General features: G+C 43.8%; 1 protein-coding gene across 1 annotated transcript in view; it reads left to right on the top strand.

Annotated features, from left to right (window-relative positions):
• The first annotated feature begins 11,054 nt into the window (after positions 1-11,054).
• The window catches only part of PREP (prolyl endopeptidase), a 126,838-nt gene continuing 112,475 nt past the window's right edge, over positions 11,055-25,417 (top strand). The window contains exons 1-6 of the mRNA XM_088460439.1: positions 11,055-11,329; positions 12,062-12,136; positions 20,694-20,827; positions 22,834-22,964; positions 23,881-24,090; positions 24,447-24,568. Of these exons, the coding sequence (XP_088316565.1) occupies positions 11,276-11,329; positions 12,062-12,136; positions 20,694-20,827; positions 22,834-22,964; positions 23,881-24,090; positions 24,447-24,568 (726 nt within the window). The 5' untranslated portion in view covers positions 11,055-11,275. The remainder of the gene's footprint in view (positions 11,330-12,061; positions 12,137-20,693; positions 20,828-22,833; positions 22,965-23,880; positions 24,091-24,446; positions 24,569-25,417) is intronic.

Raw genomic sequence — 25,417 nt, 5'->3', positions numbered from 1 at the left:
ATATTCAGTACCAGCTACATCAACCATCATGACTGGTTCTTCCCTAGTACTTCCCGTTGACCTGACTATCTGTAGACTACAGGTATGACCTGACCCCTAGCGTTGGCTACCATTCTCCAATAAAGCATTTACGGCCACAATTGGAGCTGGTGCCTGCTGAACATTTGCTGGTCTCTGTGCATGTCCCTTATGGGGATATCCAGGTCTTCCCTGATTTGGGGTTCCTACTCTTTTTACTGTATAGTTTCTACTTAAGTGGTTGTTTACAATTAAAATATGTTTGTGGATCAGGTGAAGACACGTGTTATTGTGAGGTTTGAGCAGAGGGTAAGGGTGGTGGATATGGGTAAGGATAGGGAGGGTAAGGGTATTGTGGGGGATACGAGGTTTGTGAGTAGTATGGAACCTGTGGTTGTATTGGGTTAGTGGAATAGAGCTGTGTTTGTTGTTGCATGGGGTTAGTGAGGGCATATAACTGTTCAGATGTAAGTGTGTGTGCAAGTGCGAGTGTGTCTGTTGGCTGTGATGTTACCGTCATTCCCTCCAGAGCTTGGATACTGACAGCCATTAGTTTTTAGCTCTGGGCCTTTCTCTTCTTTGAGATGTTTTTATCATGTTCTATGGCAGATTCTATGAGGGTATCTATTGTGAGTCCCCTCCAGCCAGGCTGTGAGGTCTGAACTCGAGTATTTAAATTCTCTTTCAGACCGTCCATGAGTACCGTGACTATCATTGGTGAGTGCTATCTTTAATATCTTCTATCCCAGTGTACTGGGTGATAGCCTGCAGAGCCCGGTCGCAATAATCTTCTGCAGATTCAATCTTCTTTTGCTTAATGGCGAAAATTTTGTTCCAGTTAACTACTACTGGAAAATATATACCCAAATGAGTTACAATGCGGGAAATGTTACCTTGGTTTACTTGGTCTGTTAAGGGAACGTCACCATCCAATACACAATCCGTGATAAATTTTGTCACGTCGGTATTGTGTGGTAGACAGGTCCTTAACACCACACGCCAATCTTTACTAGTTGGCTCATGTGAACTACCCAAATTTCTCAAAAATATTTGACATTTGGCTACATCCTTTTTGGGATTGGGGAAATCATTTATGATGGAATTTAGTTCTGCTCTTGTCCAAGGATAATGGATTACTACTTCCCTCGTGGGCACTACACCGTTCGCATCTGCATTTCCTTTCGGAACAGTTATTATCCGAATGGGATGCAGACCGGTAGCGCTGCTACCTTTGACCTTGTTACCTGGCTGGGGGCTTAATCTGTTGCTGCTACATATGGTATTAACAACTTCCTCTACGGGTGCAGATGGTGTTATCACTTCCCTTGCTGTTAACGATGTAGATGGCGGCACCACTCGTGATTGTGGTGATGCAGCATCTATCATTTGCATAGCATGTGAAATGGGAGACATTACAATAGGCTCATCATCCACATCATAAACATTTTCTTTATGGTTGCTTAAGAGAGGGTACAAGTTGCTTGTTACATTTTTATGGGTATTTTTGGTAACTGTACTTGCACCTCCATCCACATAAGGTGGGGGAGGTGAGCATGAACTGCTGGCAGTACTCTCCACAATGCTACCTTGCTGCACGTGCACACCATTTTGCGGCTTGCCCGTATTGCAATTCAGCATCGTGGATGTATTCTCTGGCAATGCGCTCGCAACGCTAGTTTGCGCCGCTTGCACATTTTTAAGCCACGCATCCCCTTCATGCTGCCACAATTTTAAACATTCATAATATTTGATCTTTTTCTCTTGGGAGCGCATCAGACTGATGTGATCCCGGACATTATCTAGTACATTTTTATCAAAACTACCAATTCTGGGAAACGGTCTAAAGGTGCCCACACACATAGCGACATTTTACACGATTTGGCCGATTTCGACGAATCGTGCCGATGAATCGGGTAAAAAAAGTACAAATCGTGAGTTTATACTCACGAGCACTATGCCGTTGCGTGTCCCTGCTCGTCGTATATCGCATCTTCTGATCTGCAGTGCTGCAGGGCAGATTAGCCAATCTGGGATACAATGCATTGGCAGCACCTTTCCATAAGGCAAAAGTGATAACTAAGTGGCTTGGGTAACAAAACGTCAACATTTTGGGTCCATGGCCAGGAAACTCCCCAAACCTTAATCCCATTGAGAACTTGTGGTCAATCCTCAAGAGGCGGGTGGACAAACAAAAACCCACAAATTCTGACAAACTCCAAGCATTGATTAGGCAAGAATGGACGGCCATCGGTCAGTATGTGGCCCAGAAGTTGATTGACAGCATGCCAGGGCGAATTGCAGAGGTCTTGAAAAAGAAGGGTCAACACTGCAAATAATGACTCTTTGCATAAACTTATTGTAATTGTCAATAAAAGCCTTTGATATTTATGAAGTGCTTGTAATTTTACTGCAGTATACCATAGTAACATCTGACAAAAAGGTCTAAAAACACTGAAGCAGCAAACGTTGTGAAAACCAATGCTTGTGTCATTCTCAAAACTTTTGTCCATGTCTGTACACTCCTAGTGCATGATCGTTCATTGGGAGGAGTGTACCAGAGGTTCAGCATAGTGTCCCAACCATTGTACCTTGAAATAAAGAATGTACCTACTTTTTTTACAAAAAACATTAATTTTACTGGAGAAATGCAATGGGACTTGTGAATTTAATTGCAAATAAAATTTGCTGTGTGAATTCGCCATGTAGACAACTCACAGGACTCAACTTGCACCTGAAATTACCCTTAATGGCGTTTTAATTGGTTTAGAAAATTACCGTTGTGATTAGATGGTGTATGGTAATTGAGGATATGACTTTGATATATAAACTTGTCATTAGAGGTGGGAGCCACACCCTGATGAGGTCCTGGCAATGAAACATGTTGGGTGGTCTCCCACATTTCTATTTGTGAGATTGCTGCAGGTGCTTGCTGTGGAAAAATACTAAGGATTGGACTGAAGTTTCCATTGTCTTTTGTCAGGGTCAGATTAAAGGCCACATGGACCTGGAGCAGAAAAAGTTCATGGGCCTATACTGAAAAAGGGAGGAGCTGTGACCTCTGCTGTGTGGGGGTTGCCAAAGCCACATGGCATGTACACCCATTACACTATCACACAGGTTCTCAAACTCGGTCCTCGAGACCCCAAACAGTGCACGTTTTCCAGGTCTCCTCACAGGTGAAATAATTAGCTCCATCTGTGGATCTTTTAAAATGTCAGTGAGTAATGAATACACCAGTGCACATACTAGGTTACCTGCAAAAAGTGACCTGTGTGGTGTCCTGAGGACCGAATTTGAGAACCTCTGCACTATCAGATCCAATGTTTCCCTAAATACAAACGAATAGAAAAATTGCATTGTATTGTGAGAAAACTAGAAATACATTTTTAATATATATGATTTATAGCAAACTGTGTGGGCAGCTAGGCATCCCACTGCCATAATGATGGGTGTATTTTAATGTGGAAGTCTGGAGCTGTAGCTCCATTTGCCCCATTGTTAATCTGGCCCAGCCTTTTTGTAATCAAATAAGCCATTTTATCTTTTTTTATATCGTAAACAAACTTTTTTTTAAATTCCATATTTGAAATGCTTTTATTTTTGGGAAAATACTGCACTATGGGCCTGATTCAGAGATGTACGTTATTGCCACCAGTTACGAATTTGTATGCAGCGACTGTGTGAAAATATGCGAATGTCACAGTCACTGGGATTTGCATTGAGACGCCCACTGGCAGCTTCACAAATCCAGTGTTCTCCCCTGGCTATTTTCTGCGGGCACATCGTTCGGCAGAAACAGCCTACCGCGCGGCAATTCCCCCCGCCCCAGTGCACCGCATCCCTGGTCACCCTCAATGTGTCCTTGTTGCCACGGACATGGATGCCGGATGAGACGCCGAGCTGCGCCGACGTCACTTTCTTCACATTGGGGGTTCTGTGTCCGCCGTCAATAAGACATGTTAGTGAAGGTTCCAGGTGACAGGACATGGCGCATTGGGGCGGGGGGAGGTGCCAGACAGGGGACGCGGCATTGGGGTAGGGGACACGGCATTGGATCGGGGGAGAGTGCCGAATAGGGGATGTGGCATTGGGGTGGGGGGTAGTTGTCCATCACAGGACGGTGTCAGGCTGGAAGGCAAAGATCTCTCCTCCTGTATAAAAGTTCAGGCGGGAACAGTCACCTGCAAGTGGAGCCAGTATCTGTATAAAAAATATATTCTGTGTAGCCTGCAAGTGGGGACAGTATCTGGGCCTCTAAGAAGATAATTAATATATAAATTGTTATTTAAATTTTAAATCATTATAAGGTCAGGATTTAAAACATTTTATTATTGCGAAGGCCGCCACCCGGCTACTTCCTAATGCCACCCGGCTGGAAAAATTTTGTAGGGAGAACACTGCAAATCCAAATTGCAAATAAATCTTCACTGTAAGCGACAACGGTAATGGAACTTGATTCATGTGCAGTATGACTCATACGCATTGATATATGGGGACTGACAGTTTGTGTCATAAGCAGTGGGGCAAGTAGTACAATTTGGCACTGCGTACAATTACAAAATTATGAGACGGTACGCTGTACTGCCCTTGTGCGACCGGGCGAGACAGAGATGCAAGCAAATCTGCATATTAGGAATATGCATGCAACTTTTTGTAGACATGCAGTGAAAATATATGGATTTTACACTACAGCCCATCTACTCTATCCCACCCCATCCCCTTTATGCTTCTCCGCTCCCTCACTCAACCTGCCCCCCACTCTGTCACGTTCTTCATGCAGCTGCATACCTACCAATTACCTGCAGGTCCTCTTCCTCCATGGCTAAGGTCTGTCCCATTGCTTACTGCTGTGGGAGCGACAGTAAGAGTTTATATAGGTTAAAGCCTTTTGGAGCCTCATTTATCACTCATAATAGGGGACATGTACTAAGCTCTGAAAAGTGATAAAGTGGAGAGCGATAAACCACCAGCCACTCAGCTCCCAACTGTCATGTTACAGGCTGTTTGAAAAATGATAGTTGGGAGCTGATTGGCTGGAGCACCATTTATCATACGCAGCGAGGATTATCACTCCTGGCGAGCTTCATAATCCAAAATGCTTCTTTCTTGAGTAATAGATTTATTGTCTTCTCCTGTTGCGCATGTTGAAGATATAGACAAAAAACCTTATGGTTTCACATGTCCCATTAAGGCTTCTTAGACATGATCTGAAATTTCACAAAACCTTCTGAATTTGTGCCACTCAAATTAAAAAAAGCAATGAAATTATGATCATTAAGGCTGCCGCCTTAATGGACGTGTTCCTTGCGCAATACAGATATGGCATGCCATCACACCCTGTGGTTAACTGCAGATTCAGCACTCTCACAGAGTGAGATTGCTGAAAGATTGCTGTCACTCACAAAATGGTAGAGCTGCTAATTCACAGAATTGTGTGCTCATTGGAATACACACATGCAGTCTATGCAAATGAGGTCTGAGCAGTTATGTGTCGCACACATCCCACTCAGTGCCCACAATCTTCCCATTCGTTTACCACAACAATCCTTCTGGGTTCCAACATCCTTGTCACTCCATACATCCAACTAATTTGGAATACACATTCAGCTACTTAATTTCTAAAACTATCATGCTCTGTCTATGCATGTACACTATCTTCGCCTCTATGCTGGTATAACTTCCCCAATCTCTACAGCTGTGTGGTCTCCTGTGCTAATTCTTTATTCTCTCATCCGCACGAATCTGTCTTTTCCCTTCCACGCTGCCCTGTCTTCCTGCATCCGTGCTACCCTGTTTCCTTCCATCTGCACCACCACTTTCCCCCTAGTCACTCCACTTTGTCTTCCCCTCATCTGTGCCACTCTTTCTTCCTCCATCTGCACCACTCTGCCCCCCCCAACCATGGCAATCTGTCTTCCTCCTTATCCGCACCAATCTCTTTCCCAATCTCTACTGATGTGTGTTCTCCCATTGTGCTAGTCTGTAGTCTGTCATCCGTGCCAAACTGTCTTTACCCATCCATGCCACTGTGTACCCCTATCCATGTCTATTCTCCAAAACCGTGCCTCTCCCCTGCATCTGCACCACTTCTTTCCACACATCTGCATCACTTTGTCCCCACCAGTTTTCCACCCATCTGCATCACTTTGGCTCCTTCCCATCAGTGCTGCTTAAGCTTCCCCCTCTCCATGCTTATATGTCCCCATGCACACCGATCTATCTCTTCCCCACTTTTATCCCATCTGTGCAGCTCTATCTTCAGCTCAGACCTCAGTTGCATAGACTGCATATGTGTATTCCAATGAGCACACAATTCTGTGAATTAGCAGCTCCACTATTTTGTGAGTGACAGCAATCGTGCTGAATCTGCAGTTAACCACAGGGTGTGATGGCATACCATATCTGTATTGCGCAAGTAACACGTCCATTAAGGTGTCGGCCTTAATTATCGTAATTTCATTGCTTTTTTTAATTTGAGTGGCACAAATTCAGAAGGTTGTGTGAAATTTCAGATCATGTCTAATGGGACATGTGAAACCGTAAGGTTTTTTGTCTATGGAATTTCATAGCTTTTTTAAAATTCATTAACGATCAGGGTTTGGAGGTGCAAACTGGGCCACCTGCAGGGGAGAAGGGCAACAAAATGGTACACTAGCGCAGGTGGAAGAGGGACCAGCACATAGGAAGTGGTTTGAGATGTGCAGAGTGTGAGACAGCTGCAGGGGCAGGCTGTAGGCATGCAGGGTAGTGGCAGCAGCGGTGGTGTAGAGCATGCACCTGAGAAAATAAAATCAATAAATCACAGATGCACGAACGCAGCAGTGAGATCCATCTATGCATCTGTTAAAAATTGAATGTGGTTCTAAAAATACAGGGGAAAAAATTATTAGGATCCCCCTGTATTCTTCAGAACCAGCACCGGACTTTTTCTATTTGGGGGCTAATGCCACAGCCAGGGGAGCGCTTTCACCGGGCCCCCCAGCTGAAGCATTAACCATGACCGCTAGTCAGTCCAGGCCGGGTATCCCTTGGAAGCCCCCCCAATAAAGGGGTCCTCCTCTCCAGGGCACCTCAGGCCTAAACTGAGCTGTGGATGCTGGTTGTGTGATGTGACCCCCTCCCGTTGAAGCACAACCAGCCCCAGGCTTTTAAGGGTTAGTCCTGGTTGTGCATAGGGGACAAACGACATACGGGGCCCCCGTACTTAAGCACAACCAGCACCGGGCTAGTGAGAACCAGTCCTGGTTGCCAAAATACAGGAGACAAACAAAACAGGGGTCCCCTGTACTTTGCGCAAACAGCACTGGGCTCTGATCCGGTCCTGGTTTTGGAAATACAGGGAGAAAAAATTAGTAGGGTCTCCCTGTATTTACCAGAACCAGCACCGGACTTTTTCTAGCAGGGGGCTAATGCCACAGCCAGGGGAGCCCTTTCACCGGGTTCCCCAGCCGCAGTATTATCCCTGACCACTAGTCAGCCCAGGCCGGGGATCCCTGGAAAGCTGGGGACACCCCCAATAAAGGGGTCCCCCTCTCCAGGGCACCCCAGGCCCAGGCTGATAGCCCAGGGTTACCCCCGGCAGCCCTGGGCGGTGGGTGCTGGGTTGATTGTGTAATGTGCAGTACTTTTCAAAGACTATTTTCTTTTGCAGGTGAACTATAGGTCCCAGCTAGCTCCCTCGCATGCTGGTACTTGGAAAACCACAAGTCCCGGCAAGCGGGGAATTTTGGGCCCACTGGTACCTGTAGTACACCTGTAAAATATTAAAATGAATAGACACCGTTTTTTTAAAATAAAATGTATTTTATCTACACCTTCACCTGGGGGCGGCAGCCTTTAAGCTTTTTCATGGCCACCCCAGGACTTCGGCGTCTTCGCCTGCCAAACGCCAGGGCTTCCAGGCCTGCCAGGGCTTCAGCATCTTCACCTTGAGGCGCCAACCCGCCAGGGCTTCGACGTCTTCGCCTAATGGGCAGCAGCCTGTGTCAGCTTTTTCATGGCCGCCGGCCACTAGTACTTCTGGCGTCTTTGCCTGGTGGACTCCAACCCGCCAGGGCTTCGCCTAGTGGGTGGCAGCCTGTCAGCTCTACTGCACAGCCGCTGCCCACTAGGACTTCTAGCATCTTCGCCTGGCGGTTGCCAACCCGCCAGGGCTTCAGAGTCTTCACCTGGTGGGCGCCAACCTGCCAGGTCTTCACCGTCTTCGCCTAATGGGCGGCAGCCTGTGTCACCTCTTTTGCATAGCTGCCACCCACTAGGACATTTGGTATCTTCTTTCTTCAGGATCTCTTATTTGCTCCCTCCTGGCCGTCGGACTGCCATACCACCTCCTCCTGCTGGCTTATAGGGGGCGATGACAAGGGGGCGAGGCGATGACATTGTGAGCCATGGAGGATGGGCGTTTGCAGGGGTATAGAGGAGCTAATGGCGGCAGGGGCCCATAGGAGAGGGGGTTGTAAGGTATAGAGGGGGTAGTGGGAGCAGGGGGACAGAAGAGAGGGGTGTGCAGGGGTATAGTGGAAGTAGTGGGACAGGGGCATAGAGGAGAGGGGGGTGCAGGGGTATAGAGAGGGTAGTGGGAGCAGGGGCAGAGGAGAGGGGGTGCGGCGGTATATAAGAGGTCATGGGAGCAGGGGCACAGAGGAGAGGGCAGTGCAGCGGTATATAAGAGTTACTGGGAGAAGGCACAGAGAGGTGCACGGGCAAAGGATAAGTGCAGGGGTATAGAGGGAGTAGTGGGGGCAGGGGCACAGAGGACGAGGTGTGTAGGGGTATAGAGGAGCTAATGGGGGTAGGGGCACAGAGGAGAGGGGGTGTAGGGATATAAAGGGGGCAGGGACACAGAAGGGGGGTGCTGGCGTATAGTAGTAGTGGGGGCAGGGGAACAGAGGAGAGGGTGCCATAGATGAGGCATGGGCACAGAGGAGAAAGAGTGCAGGGGTACAAAGGAGAGGGGGGTGCGGTGGTATATAAGTAGTGGGAGCAGGGGCATAGAGGAGAGGGGGTGCAGGGGTATAGAGGAGGTAGTGGGGGCAGGGGCACAGATCTGAGGGGGCATAGAGGCACGGGCAAAGAGGTGCAGGGGTATAGAGGAGGGGGTGTTTAGGGGTATAGAGGAGTTAATTAGGGCATGGGCACAGAGGAGAGAGGGGTGCAGGGGTATAGAGGGGGCAGTGGGAACAGAGGCACAGAACAGAGGGGGTGCATGGGGTATAGAGAGGATAGTGGGGCAGGGGCACAGAGGAGGGGGTGTGCAGGAGTATAGAGGAGCCACTGGGGCAGGGGCACAGAGGAGAGGGGGTGTAGGGGTATAGAAGGGGTAGTGGGAGCAGGGGCACAGAAGAGAGGGGGTGTTGGCGTAAAAAGGCAGTAGTTGGAGCAGAGGCACAGAGAAGGGGCCAAAGATGAGGCAGGAGCAAAGGAGAGGGAGTGCATGGGCACAGAGGAGAGAGGTGCGGCGGTATATAAGTGGGAGCAGGGGCATAGAGGAGGCACAGGAGAGGGGTGCAGGGTATAGAGGGTGTAGTGGGGGAAGGGGCACAGAGGAGGGGGTGTGTAGGGGTATAGAGGAGCTAATGGGGTTAAGGGCACAGAGGAGAGGGTTGTAGTAAAGAGGGGGTAGTGGGAGCTTGGGCACAGAGGAGAGGTGGCCCATAGAGGTGGCGGGGCAAAAAGGAGATGGGGTGCAGAGATATAGAGGAGGTAGTGAGGACAGGAAAAAAGAGGAGAGGGGTGCACCGAGAAAGAGGTAGTGGGGGCAGGGGCACAGAGGAGAGGGGGCATTGGCACAGAGGACAAGGAGGTGCAGGGGTATAGAGAGGGTGGTGGGAGCAGGGGCACAGAACAGAGTGGGGTGCAGGGGGATATAGGAGGTAGTGGGGCAGGGGCACAGAGGAGGGGGGTGTGCAGGCAGAGGTATGGAGAGAGAGAGCACGCGTGCACACTGTCCTACCTACCTCTATGTACAGCAGCAGGACAGGCTTCAAATAGGGGCAGGCACTCCACGGCTTTAGGCCCCGCCCCCTGCCAATACACCTGCGAATCGCGGCATTATGTCAGCAAGGGGGCGGGGCTTCCATTGACAGCTGCTATCTCCCAGTTATGGAGGGCGCTATCAGCGGCCGCCGGGAGAGTGCAGACACTGGTGACTGGGAAGAGGGCTCCACGACACACAGCTCTCCTCACACCTGCTTCTCCAGCATGTACCTGAGGTGCAGGTGCCACATGGACTGGGAGGGGGGTATGTTTGTGCTGCCAATGAAGCCACAGTACATGCACCCTGCTGCTGGAAGCTCCTACAGCGGCTGCGCAACAAGTTGAAAAGTCCTATCTATTCAATGGCGCATTCTTGAGGTAATAATTTAAAAACTGTAACTTTCTAATTTACCTGAACCCCAAAAGCACGTACCCTGACACAATAGCTACCTAATAAAACAAACCCAAAGTCTAAAATCGCCCCCTACCCTGAGTTATGCCTTCCCAAAAATCTCCCATAGGCTACAGCAAAAAAGTGGTCCTGAGAATGTCAGAAAAAAGTGACAGTGGGAGCGTTAGATTACTGCCATGTCCTCAATTTTTATGTTCTTGCCCTGAAATTTGGCATGCAGCACCCAGTGACAGTTCTACCCGGCCATGCCAAATTTCAGATCAGTACCTCTACTAGCTTTTGAGGTGTATCTCGTTGAACAGCCTGACCCCCCCCCCCCCCCCTGCGGAATTCGCTATGGAGAAATCCGTTTTTTTAGATGCAGCCTAAATATAAGAACACGACTGTGCTCTTATATTATATATACACACACTGACATATACACAACTACAAAATTGTAGAAGTTCCATGGAAGAGTTAACAATGAGCCACTAACGGGCACTGAGGAGCGGGTGGTGGCGACACCGGCCAGCAGTAGTGGGCAGCGGCTGCCACACGACCAGCAGCATTGCTACACCAGCTTAGGGCAGCTGCTACAGATTCAGAAGGAATGAGAAATGGAATATGTATGGGTAGGGTAGCGTGTGTATCCTGCTTTCCGTCTCGCTGTGATGACGATGGGGGTGGCGGCGGTGTGGAGTGTCCAGTCTGAGCTGCTGTGTCTCGTCACTGTGCTGCGCCGGCAGCTGTCCTCCTCACACACAGCAGGCCGAGAGGAGGCGCCGGTTACTGCAGAGAGTCTGCTGTCCCCATCCTGTGTCCTGTCAGTGAGAGATCGACGCCGTCTTTGTTTGGTCCCGACTCCCTTCGCCGCCGCCGCCGCAGGGTAACATGCAGACTCCGCAGACTTTCCAGTATCCGGCCTTCGTCCGGGATGAGAGTGCGGTGAGTGAGGGGCCGGGGCAGCAGGTTACCCCAGTTGCATACAGTGACTATAAAACGCTTCGTCATGTATCCTCCCCTAGCCCAGGCTCTCCTCTGTCCTATGTTTCCGGGACGCTGCCGGTTGTCCACTAGAGATCTTGAGTTAACAATATTCATCCTACCCCCTGTAATTTAGTTATCAATGAACCCAAAATAACAGCACAGGGGAGATCCGTTTATTTTTTTCATAACTGAATTCTCAGCATGTTGAGGGGAATTATAAGGTCCCAAGGAAATGTACAGATCTCCATGTGTGTGTGTGTGTATGTATATATATATATATATATAATTGTCCCCAAACAGAAAGTGAGTGATGCATTTGAAACAATGTTATATGTAAACCACATATCTGAGAAACTTGGAGTGGTGAGTGGATGAAGATGTTATATTTAGAAGAAACGGAGATATTTATAGTTAAAGATTAATTTGACATGAATTGGACATATCACGTATCTACAAAATATAACCGTAAATAGACTTCCTACATTTAAAATAATTGTTGCTATGATCCCTAGGTCGTAACACCTTCATCCATAAAAAAAAGTAATTTTTCCGAAAATTGTTACATAACACCTACTTGCCTCTTCAATTATTTTCATGTATTACCAGATCATTGATATTCTGCCAAAGTGATTCTTAATATTTAGTAATTGTGTAGTTTTTATGTAAAAACAGTAATTGTGTGTTTTGTAGATTGATGATTACCATGGAGTTAAGATATGTGATCCATACAGATGGCTGGAAGACCCAGACAGTGAGCAAACAAAGGTAATTTATATATATATATATATATATATCAGTGATCGCACTGAACGAAAAAAAATTGTGGATCCCAGGGACCCCTCACTTTTAAAAATTGGGATAGAGGGGGTTAAGGGCAAGCAGCAGTTGAGGTAGAGCTGGGGGTATAGGCAGGGAGAAGTTGGGGTAGAGAGTAAGGCAGGCAATGCAACGGGTAGGGAGAGGTAAATGAAGACAGCAGTTGTGACAGTGCTGGGGGACAAGGATGGAGCTATGGCAGGCAGTGCTGGGAGTAGGGCGGGACGGCAAGGGTAGACAGCAGCTGGTGCAGTACTGGGGGCAAGGAGGGGGTTAGGGGCAGGCAATACTGGGGGTAGGGAGGGGGTCAGGATAGCAACTGGTTCAGCACGGGGGTAGGGAAGGGTAAAGAGAAAGCAGTTGAGGCAGGCTACCTTCTGGTGGCCTCCTGCTTGTAGAAAGCTGGGATGGAGTGCATGCAGCGCTGTTGCAGTAAAGGAGGATCCGCCGATGTCGGGCAAGACTGTGGGCCTCATTTATTGACAAGATTTATCATTCACAGAGAGTGATAAATGTCACTGTGTTTGACAAATGGTGCTCCAGCCAAGCAGCTCCCAACTGTCATCTGTCTGAAAAATGACCACTGGGAGCTGATTGGCTGGAGCACCATTCACCATACGCATTGAGTTTTAAAACTCGCTGGGTATAATAAAAGTTGATATAATGAGGCTCTTAATCTTTAGCAACAGACTAGAAAATAAAAACCACTGATAGATGGAGAATATATATATATATATATATATATATATATATCTGTGTGTGTAATATAGATATTATATGTGTGTGCCCATGTATTAATACTTTCAGATTTGATAGTTTTAAAAACAAACAAAAAAAATCTAAAATGTCGGAATGGGCATATTCTGACAACTAATACAGAAAGATATCTAAATTACATAAGTGACCTTAAGCTGGGTACACACTAGACGATATGTTGCTCGATCCCACGGATTGAGTCGACATATTGGCCACATCAGCCAGTGTGTACCCACCATGCACAACCCTGCGAGTCGTCCATTGGCCTGCATGTAAGGCCAATGGAATAACCCAGATGCCAGCGTAGTGTATGGAGCCTGTGCCCGACATATTGGGAGGTGGTCACCAGGCATTGCATCGGTGGGTACATACATCGTCAAGTGTGTACCCAGCTTTACTTATGCTGGGTACACACTTTTTGATATGTTGTTCAGTCAGCCAACGAATGACATATTGCATCTGCATGTGTGTGCAAAAGATATATCAGACATATTGCATCGGCCCTGCAGCAAAGCCGTTATATCGGTGCATCTGGCTGTGTGTATGGGTAACCCACAGACAGCCTGTACACTTGCAGCAGGGACAGCCGACCCTGACATCCTCAACTGGGCTGGGGGCGGAACGCCCAGTAGTGGTGTCAGCCCAGACATGCCCAGTTGTGATGTTAGTCCAGACATATCTAGCAGCAGATTGGTAAGTGTGTATTGGGCTTACCAATTGGCTACTTGGTTTGTGGATTGACAGACAAGTTGACCAGGTGTGTACCCAGCCTAAGCCAGTCCTGGGGAATAGCGTTTAGCACTTATCTGGTAGTCACAGACTTCAAGCAGATGCAGGCATGTTGAAGTAAGTAGATATTTGTTAGCTCCAATAAAATATCATTAAAAGGACAATTCCCAGTTGAAGGTGCTGGGAATATCACAGCATACAGATGTTCATGGAAGTTCAGATGAAATACAACTTTTTGAGCTTTCACAGTTCCTTTTTTTTATATAGTAAAAGCACATAGTACAGCAGGCTTTAGTCAGCGCATTCCCCGTTAAACTTATCCATGTACTGTTCCTGTGCATTAACCTGGATAGATTTCACACGTTCCAGTGGATAAGTGTTCTCCCCTCTAATCACAAGGCTGCTATGGGAGAAAGTCCAGCCCCTTTCTCCTCTCAGGAGGAAGCCTAGTTAAAGGGGACCTTAGCTCTAGATCTGAATCCGTGAGATCTGATTCAGGGTTTAGGTGCTCCCTGTGGACAAAATGAGTTCATGTAGTATTGGGAATTAATCTGATATTTATCAAGTCCAGTACTGTTTATTGTATACACATATACAGTTAAGTAGAAAAAGGAGGGGGGTTTAACCCCCTATTGTTCCTCAGCACACTGAATAGTACCTGCAACAATATATGAAGACTATATGGTCATAGAAATCAGAGATATTAGTTGCATGCATTTGCAAATACATGGGAAGCTGCTAGGCCACGTCACGGCTTCTCTGTCTCTAGCAGTCCCTAACACTAAGGGGTTCACATCCGGGGCGCAGTGCACCCCGAAAAACGTCCAGCCCAGGGCATCACACGAAAAATGGAAAAACAGTGACAGTGCAGTGTAAAGTATAGCTGTGTAAGACTAATTAATGAGTGTTGGAAAAAGGGGTTAAAATATATGTGAATTATTACATGAAAAAAATACAAACATTATATGTGATGTAAAAAGCAACTATGTGTATTAAGTGGTGATGCCATGAGGGGGCCCAGCCAGACCAGCCCGGGGGTCCTACGCCCGAACGCTCACCCCAAAAGTAAAATATACCAATTATAAGGCCTCATGATAAAGGCACATATAAATTTTGTCAAAAGTAAGGCCTCCTGATAAAGGCACATACATAAATGCATCCACATTGAGAGCCAGCTTACCTGGGAGTCACCCCTGGGAACTCCAACTAGCACTACTAGAACCAGCATGCCCTACTAATGCTGGCTCCTTCATGCCACTCATACCAAACAGACAAAAAATGGCAGCTGCTCAATCAGTCTAGCAGCACTAATCAGGTGCATGAAATACAGTTAAATCATTTACAATTATTTAGTTGTCATTTAGTATTATCATATGATGGATTCACAGATGAAATAATAGGCTTCAATTTCCTATGAGCACTGTATCTAGCTGTTTATGTAGAAGTGATTGTAACATTGCAACATTGCTTTCTAATTTAACTACACTATTTCTCTGCACCTACTTAACATGATTGAGTATGTAGTTATTTAGGACAATTATTCTGTGCATTTTTCTCTTAACACAGCTGAATAATAGCGGTCGATTCAATTAGCTGTGAGAGGGGCAAGTTGCCATTGCAACGGTGTAAACACAGTCCTAAGGGGCATCAAACAAAAATCAGCAAGTCCGTAGCTACCGTGCGTGCGGCATACTGACTCATGTGGGCAAGCTAACTGAATCAGCCCCATAATAATATTCTGTGTGTGTAGCCATTTACTAAGCCTTAAGGAATCTCTTTCTCACTTGAGGATAAGTATAAAGGCATAAACCTGGACTTGTTCTTGTACTTCTAAACAGCTTTTGCAGTGACTATCATTTAGAATTTATGGACTGAGATACTCACTCTCTGAAATAACTGTAGGGTCAGCCTTCCTGTTTAGAAGTATTGACTTAAGGAATTTTTGTTTCTTAACCTGTATTACTTGAATGAACCCTTTTAAGTGTAATGTATAGCACATCAGTATGATCATTGGGTAGTAACAGATATTTTTGTTTGGCTTGTTTTACCATATACTTTAACCTGGTTGTATTTGATGTATAGTCTGGAAAATAAGTAAATACATTAAACTTTGTTCTACATGTTGCAGATATTTTCCATTGCAAGTTGTATTGCAACACTGCTCTGTAAATTGTTTATATTGGCGATCTTTAAATAGCTTTCATATGCCTATTATGTTGATATACATGACATTACTTATGGTTTCATGCCAGAAAGCCAGTTTAAAATAATACTTCATTGAGCTCCCGTGGCTGCTATAACCTTGGTCTAGTAACATGTAATTACATATTGGTATCCTGTACAGATAAGTCTTGATAATCAGGGGTATTTACTTTGAATAGTTATGTATATAATACTTCTCTGTAGCTATTGGAGATGGGATTTCGTATTGGCATATGTAACTTTTACTACATGGTACATGTGCCATATAGGGCCGTATTAAATTAGTGGCAAACACGGCCATTTTTTTCACGATTGGCAAACACTGTTTTTTGACAAAAGCCCACGTTTTTGCAAAAAAGAAACGTTGAAAACAGCAAAAAGGTGAAAATGGAGAAAATGCTATTTATTGCTCTTATTTAATCCATATTGCAATATTCCCTTACAGAGGGTTATATAAAGCGAAATATGAAAATGTATAGATATACAATAAAATAAGAATGAAAAAAGTATGAAGAAATAAAGTGATTTAAAAAAAACAACAACCGTGTGCTGACCTTTTTAACTAATCTACAATATATTATTAAGCTATGTGTGTTACTCACGAGGATAACTAACAATATTGGGTAGTAATTCCTCCCTTAATATATACTGTGTAGATCCTTCTACAGCCTCTGCTACATATTCATATACAAAGTACCAACTAAATCATCAAATGTTGATACAATTGTTTCAAAACAATCCTACAAGTAGAATATCTACTTGTAGTATTAGCAGGAATAGTGTTTTAAGCCTGCTTCCTCAGTTGTCAAATTGCACTCCTAGCATGTATTGCAATATTCAGTCATACAATTGGTATCAAGGGATATGTTTAAGAAGCCGGCGGCCGCAATCCCGAACCGCCAGCTTCCCGAATCCTCTATCCTGCCTAGGATTAAATGACAGGCGTCTAAAATCTAGACGCCTGTCATTTTCCCGACGCCTGGAGACAGGCGCCCGGCATCGCGATCGAAGGGATGCCGGGTGCCGCGAGCAGACAGCTGCGGGGGTGAGTGGGTTAGGTTTAGGGCACCCGGGGGGGAATTAAGGTTAGGCACCCTCCCCGGAGGGTTAGGCAGCGGCAAGGGTGGGTTAGGGTTAGGCACATTGAGGGGGGAGGTTAGGGTTAGGCACTTGGGGTGGGGGGGGGGAGGTTAGGGTTAGGCACCCCTAAGGAGGGTTAGAGGGGTTGGTTAGGTTAGTTCATACTTACCTTAGGGACGATCGGGATTTCCAATGCTGTCGGGCTTCCGCTGCCGGGCTCTGCTGTTTTGTCGGGCTGCCGCAGCCGGGAATCCAACTGTTGGTTATGCGGCAGCCGGGATCCCATACCGAATATGACTTCCAGTGTGGCATGTAGTAATAATATAAATTTTGATGCAGCGTATCAATAACTTTTTTATTTATTTTTCTCTCTCAGGATCAAATCATATAGTAAATAATTAAGGCTTTATTACACATGTAACATCATTGATGATATGTAGATGCAGAGCTCTGTATCCATAGACACAGTGGCTATAATTCCCTCTCTGTTTATTAGTACTTTAGTACATATGCATAGTTTGGAATCCTGCTCAAATAATGATTATATAGCACACTGTTCATGCTGGGACTGCTAGAGATTAGGTGCCTTATGAATCCAGTCATGCTATGGATATATTGATATCTTCAACTTATAAACATACATAGAAGACATAACACCATATATAGACAGACAAATTACAAAAAATATATATATGTGTCACACTAGATAAATATCAATAAATGGATAATTCTTACATATTCTGGTCACATTATGGCCATAGAAAATACACATTCCAGTCCAGAATATGTCCTCCAAGTGTGAACCACCGTGCTCCAATGTCAAGGCAAAAAATATTGGAACATATAAAATGAAGTATCAACTGGGAATATCACCAGACTGTTCCCTAATGGTATAAGGTAATATGTGTCAAAGATTTTGACTGAAAAGAAAAGAAAAAGAATAGTGGGTTTAAAAGAACTGCACACTTTGAGGAGTGAAATACTGCTGTTAATTCATCTGCATGCATCGAATGATATTAATGAGTGTTAGCCTTCTCAGTGGCAGTTATAATAGTCAGAAGATTAGAATGAGTAGTAGTCATACCGAAAAGAGAGAATCAAGAATGCCATGCATCTGCTTTCAAATCTCAATGCTTCAAAGGTATTGTGCAGAGGAGATAATAATGAGAGTACATATGATGACAATAATAGATCCCCTTTGATAAGTGCATCTGCTGTCGGTCCTACTGTGCCCGGCTCCTGCGGGCCAATACCGATGAGAGTGCGAAGAAGGATAGTAAGGTTAGGCTAGAGTCTGTAATATTCCACATATATATTTAATAAAGAGGGTACAAATTCATATATGTGCTTCTAAATACTTCAAAAAAATTGTTATTCCGTTCTAACATGCCAGGTACCTGTAATATTGACTGAAGAAATATGCTAATTACTTGATAAGTGACACGCCATCCTCTATAGGAATATTCTACCTCAAGTAATGTCTACACACCTAGCAAATGATATGTGCTTAGAGTGATGACCCTGACTGCTATCAAGTGACTAATATCATACACTTTATAATTGATAACAGGTATAATCTCATGGCTTATAGTACATAACTGTTAGTAAGTATGGTCACAATATGCCTGAGAATCTAGACTGCAATAAGTATGATAAAGAAACTCTCACATATACGTTTGTAGATAGATAGTAATCTGATCAGTTCAATCAAAGTTCCTAGTTAATGATAACTAGTAATTATTGCCACGGTTGCCATTCCCCCTATCAATGGGTACAGTAACAATCGATAGTAATGGCACTGTCACCAATACTATTCAGTATCTAATCAACAGCTGTCATAGGCTTAGACATAGATTTCTCTTTTCACAGCCATACAATAATTATAGAGTCTTCTTAATAATGATAGTAGAGATTCTGCATACTCTTAACAAAGAATCTTCACCGGTTATAGACAGATATCTCCTGTCAGTGTCAATTACTATTATCAATTATTTAAGGTATTGAGCTATGTTCATGGTATCATCATAAATTCTGGATGGTATTTTGTCTGTAGATGTCACCGATTGATATCACTTTGGTGTATTATACATGTTAATCTTTGGATATAATGTCAATTAGTAGTAATAATATAGTTGGGTAATAAATAGTGCCTGTGTAATAAGAGGCACCCAGACGACAGTCAGTAATGTGTTAACAATCACTTGGTAGTCTGACTGTGAGACAACTAGGTCCTGTATAGCACGGGTAAATATTTTCCCCACTATCTGCAAGGTTCATTGACCACAAATTACATGTAAAACAGCGGATATAGTATTGATTGATCATAGCATGGTACAGTACTCGACAGTGCATGTGTAGTAAAAGGCACCTAGAGAGAAATCAATAGTATGTTAACTGTCATACGGTAGCATGTAGGTACATGTAGTTTGTTACCCGGTGTGGCTGAGGTAGTAGGATGAAGCGTCACCTGGCATGTAACAGCACCCGCTGTGTGCACAGTGGCAACGGAGATGCTGCGTCTGTCTCCCGACGATATCGCTTCGCCTCTGCTGGCTTGTTCACGGTTCCCGTGAACAAGCCAGCAGAGGCGAAACAATATCGTCAGGAGACAGACACAGCATCTCCGTTGCCTTGACATTGGAGCACGGTGGTTCACACTTGGAGGACATATTCTTTACTGGAATGTGTATTTTCTATGGCCATAATGTGACCAGAATATGAAAGAATTATCCATTTATTGATATTTATCTAGTGTGACACATATATATATTTTTTGTAATTTGTCTGTCTATATATGGTGTTATGTCTTCTATGTATGTTTTGTAAGTTGAAGATAACAAAATAAACTATGTTTTAATAGATTATATTAAGTTTGTGCCCCCAACAAAAAGAGTTTTCTTTTCTTTTTTTTCATTCCACAGTATCTTAACTCTAAGGGAGCACCGTCAATCGTATATATTATTTGATGGCATTTGATCTTGTGAAATTTCTAATTATAATTTGAGATTTATTAACCATTGTCATACAATTTCAAGTATTTGGCTACATTTATCTTAGTTGTTTAGCCTGTGCGGGGACACTCTCTTTGTTCTTTGACTACATGCTATGGATATACGTAGCTTCATTACACATATCATTACTTTTTATATATATATTTTACAGATGCAGAGTGTTACACGCTTTACACACAGTGCTACAGTGCACTATCAATGCTATGACCGCTATGATTAGAATGCCTCCTGTCACTTCTATTTAAACTTCTTTGTTCTGCATATCGTTTCTCAGTATAAGGTTAATTTAGCGGGACTGCATGAATCAATAATAATTCTGTTTAATAGTGATTATACAGAGCACCGTTGATGCCGGGACCCGAATAACCTAGGTGCCGCTTGTTACTCCTTATCTAAAGATTAATGAGAGGTTCAGGAGTTCCTGCTGAAAAATAGCACTGAATAGCTAAAACAGAATGTTCTTACAGTAATATCACATTTGCTTGTATAGACTGCAAAATTAAAGCTATTCCTGATGAAAGTGACTTGGCACTATAAAATAAATGTGAGTCTGGTCTTTAAGGTATTAAGCCAATGGTATACAGTGGCAACAATTTTTTTGGTGTATATAACTGCTAACATTATTCTTCAAAACTGTATTTTCCTGGATGAGTAGAAGGATTAGAACAACCTGTAGCCAATGGGTGCATTAGAATGTTTACATCCGCCTCATATTTCTGTTTCCTTAGGCCTTTGTTGAAGCTCAGAACAAGCTGACCATGCCATTTCTTGAACAATGCCCTGTTAGAAGACTATTTAAAGAACGTATGACAGAGCTGTATGATTATCCAAAATACAGCTGCCATTTTAAGAAAGGAAAAAGGTAACACCTAATGTACATATTATATTTTTTTTCTTTTGCTAAGGTGACCATGGATGATGTTTGGCTCATTTGAACCCAATGCTGAAATTGAAACCTTTATAGTCAATTTACAGGCAGATGGCATGGAAATCCAGGGGCACCTGTATGGCACAATTAGCTGGCTAGTACAGATAGGTTCCTTAGAACCATTATAGCTTCAGCCGCTTTGCCTGTTACAACTGTTGAAAGAGGAGTGCACACTGCGCAGACTCCAGACTTCCTGTTCTCCAGGGAGGCTTCCTGTACTGTCCCAAAATGGCTGCTGTGATTGCTGCTCAGCATGTGCAGGGGCCGTATTGTCTGTACTGTGTAGAGTGACATGGTGGGAGACAGAAGTCTCCTACTTGGTTCCTAAAGAGAATCTAGGTAACACCTTCATGTGAAGCTGTTCCAGCACCGCTACCCGTTTGCAGCATACACTCATCGCCTGGTGAGCTGTATAGAACCCCACTCCATTCTAGCTCCACTCCATTACCAATGTACATGTAACAGTGAGTATGGCCGTACCTACTATACTTCAATAAACCAACACCACTGGTTAAGTAACTGGGCTGTTCAGTCATCCACTGGTGTGTGCCTATATAACTCTGCAATATCAACACCTGCACATACATCATGTTCAACAAGAACTACTCCCAGATATGTAGAAGATTTAGTCACAATGGGGCTGCTTCAGAGTGCGTAGTCAGTTTACTTATGCATGCTGAGAGAGTGAACGCGCATATGCACGATAGACAACCTAGACGCATCCGATTTCTTATGACTAGAGAGATGGAACAAGGGATAGAAGGGTCTAATGTGGGCTAAGTACAGTAGAGGCATGTTTACACAAACCTACTCCTCCATACACTTGTAAACAGGTGTATCCTTTGCACCTGGTACAGGTTAAGCCTAAAATACACCCAGCTGCTAATGACTTGTCATAAGCTAAATGCATATGCTGCTAATGCGGAGGTTTACACGCTTTGAGATGTGTATAGCTCGGCATATGAGTGGTAGTATGTATTAGCCCAAGCCAATGGATCTGACTCAGTGGGAGCAAATGAAGTACCATGGAATTTTCCCTATGTAGCTACTTAGACTACTAAAATAGGCTAAATCAAATTATCACATATTCTATATTAAAAATGGAAACACAAAACTTTACAGATTTGGTTTGTAAATGCTCATTTGTCAGTGCATGCATTTATCAAATTAGCAATGGCAATATTTGTTCTACAAAATACACTTTTAGTCCAAGAATGCCTTTTAGCGTTTAGACCCAGGAGCCAGGTCACAAATGCACTAAATAGGTTATTACTGGAATTTTATTTTTAACAACTTGTATTGCACATATTTCCCAGCTCCTTAACTACTTCTGGCTAGTAGAGTTCAATAACTGTCTTCTGAATTCTACATTATTGTTGACCACCCATGGTTTATACCAGTGGTTCCCAAACTGTGCGCCGTGGCACCCTGGGGTGCCTTGGGACACTTGCAGGTGTGCCTCAGGTTGGTGGCACCAAATCAAATTATTTATGGCCATTGTAATGTAAATATGTGAACAAACCGAAGTGTAAACCTGTCCACCACCACATAACTGAACCTAAAGATGACGGGTAAGCACAATTTACTTCACTTTACTATTTTACTAGATTTGTTTTCTTACGTTCTCTATAACAAACTTAAACTTAGGGGTGCCGTGAAACCAATGCTGATACTCTAGTGCACAGTGATTCAAAAAAGTTTGGGAACCACTGGTTTATACTATTTCATTAATGGTGTGTCTCCTGGATCTGTTGACAAGCACATATAAAGATATGGACTTGATGCTATTCACAGGTATCTTAACCCATTTACTTGCATGTTGCAAGGATTTGTGTTAAATGGTATGTTAAAATATTTTGTGTTTTATATATGTTCCATTTCTATTTTATTTTTCTGGTGAACTGCTGATATTAACAAATGTTTCCCTCCCAAACTGTCAGGTATTTTTATTTCTACAATTCTGGCCTTCAGAATCAAAGAGTGATGTATGTTCAGGACTCTCTAGATGAGGAACCCCGAGTTTTTCTTGATCCTAATACGTTTTCTGAAGACGGCACAGTTGCTTTACAAGGTAAGATATCTTTCTTTAGGTTTAATCAGTTTAAGTAAAATGAACATTTTACATATGCTTTGTGTGACTTTTTTGCCATTATTCAGTCAGATGTCTACTTGGGGAAAAAAGATAGAGGCAGTGCTGGGCTCTGCTTCCTCCCATACTCCTATACGTCATATAGAGTGGCCTGATATTAATAGAAAAACAAGACCGGTTTTCTACATGCCATTATGTGCCATAGGGCAAATAACTATGCCAACTGTCACCTCAAAGTACTGTCTATTATCACATTTCAAACATCACCTTATTTAATTTGATCTGTAGAACTCCTTTACATCTAAAACCCAATTTGTTTCAACCTTATTTCTGTATTAAATCATGTCCTCTGGATTGCCTTTGTATGCAGTATAACAATGTTCTGTTTTTTGTTTTTTTAATTTACATTGGTTAATAAGACCATAGTAATGCCCTCCTCTATAAAACCACTCCTTAAGTAAGAAAAAGGCATCATATTACTATTTTATCTGCCCTTGCTCCTTCCGCAATTGATCTTGCCTTGCAGTGCCAATCTTTGAGCTTGTCGATTCGTACAGATACCTCAATTTCAAGATGTGCCTTCGTCAAGCATTCTGGCTGCTGTGTCTCGAATGGTTGGCGATTCTGGCTGCTGTGTCTCGAATGGTTGGCGGATGGACAACAGTGATCCTTTTTTATAGTCTCTATGCATTTTGTACAGCAGTCTTCTGTTCACTTGTGTAGTTGCTAAATAATTATAACTCCTTCTCTAGTTGGAAACAAAAGTATACATGTTTGTTTTTCTTAAAAAGTTGGAATGCTGGTTCTTATTTCAGATGTGATATCTCAAGTGTAGTCCGCCTTTTATTTGCATTTTGCCATTATAATCACATTGTGTAATATGGTCCTTATTGTCCAGGCTCCGCTTTCTCTGAAGATGGAGAGTATTTTGCCTATGGCCTAAGTAGCAGTGGCTCTGACTGGGTTACAATCAAGTTCATGAAAGTCTGCAACCAGGAGGAGCTCCCAGATATTCTAGAAAGAGTGAAATTCAGCTGTATGTCCTGGACTCATGATGGTGTTGGGATATTCTACAACTGTTATCCAAAACAAGAGGGCAAAAGTGATGGTGAGTAACCAGAAAGGCCAGACCAAGGTGTAGAGACTGTATGCAGAATCATGAATGCTTTGGTGCTTACTCTGCTCTACTTCTATAACAGAGTGAACAGCACTGTATCCTGCTTAGCTGTATGAGAAATATAACGTCTGTCTTACTACTTGTATATTTTGAGTGTATTTGTCTATTTGTTGGATAGTAAGTTTTATAATGTCACAGTAATGTAGAGAGTCCCATCTGATCAGGACATGCAAGTTACTAAAACCAGATGCATTATACACTGAAAGATTACACATTTATCAGGGTCTATAATACTGGCAATATTTATTTAATATTTTCATTTTTTTTGCCATGTTTTATTTCAAAAGGTACGGAGACATCCACTAACTTGCACCAGAAGCTATTTTATCATGTCCTGGGAACAGACCAGTCTCAGGATGTATTATGTGCAGAATTTCCAGATGAACCCAAATGGATGGGAGGTGCTGAGGTAAGTGACTGGTTTCATACTGTGGAAGAAACTGATTGGCTGTACTCATAGCAATTTATGTATATACATGTTCAGCTTATGTTTGTATTATTTAGGGCTGTATAAGAAAGAGGCCTTGCATTAAAAATTATGAAGACCTAAAGAATTAATCGAGGAAGTCGCCGAGAACATTCTGGGCGGCTTCCACGTGTTAATTACAGAAGCAGTTTCTGCTCACAGCTTATAGCCAGTAGAACGCACAACACGATCTACCAACGCAGTGTAAATATGTGACCATTTTAAAGTGTTTTTATGAAGTGTTCTTCTGAACCGGTAATAGATTGTCTTAAACAAGACAAGAAATAAGCTAGTACTAGTCTAAAACTGTATTTGCAGGTTATGAGCTGTTTGGCAGTTTAAACACCCTCAGCAGGATGTATTAAGCATCGCATTTTGAATGTGATGCATCCAAACACGGGACCTGATTCAGCAAAGATCGCAGGCAGCTTAGCAATTGCGATCCTTGCAGATATGTTAATGCACAGGAGGCATCGCGCTTCCTGCTGCATTACTTGTCCGAGCTGCGTTGTCCAACGCAGCATCAGATACTCTGAGTAACATCAGCTGGCTAAGGTGACCCAAGGCAGCCGGCCACAGCAGTTGAGCGGAAGAGGCCAGGAAATCTCCGTCAGCCGACGGAGATCCTGGCCTCTTCCATCCCCACCAACAGCAGCAGACTGTCAATCACTGCCAGTCTGCGAGCGGAATCGCATACCCATTCTGCACATGCGCAGAACTAAGCACTGCTGAATCAGGCACACTGATCGCATGCACAGCAGCATTTGCTAGTGCTATATGCATGAAGGTTTG

Source organism: Taudactylus pleione, unplaced genomic scaffold (assembly GCF_031769625.1).
Source record: "Taudactylus pleione unplaced genomic scaffold, aTauple2 ptg000046l, whole genome shotgun sequence".
Lineage (NCBI taxonomy): Eukaryota > Metazoa > Chordata > Amphibia > Anura > Myobatrachidae > Taudactylus > Taudactylus pleione.
This window is presented reverse-complemented; position numbering and strand designations above follow the sequence as displayed.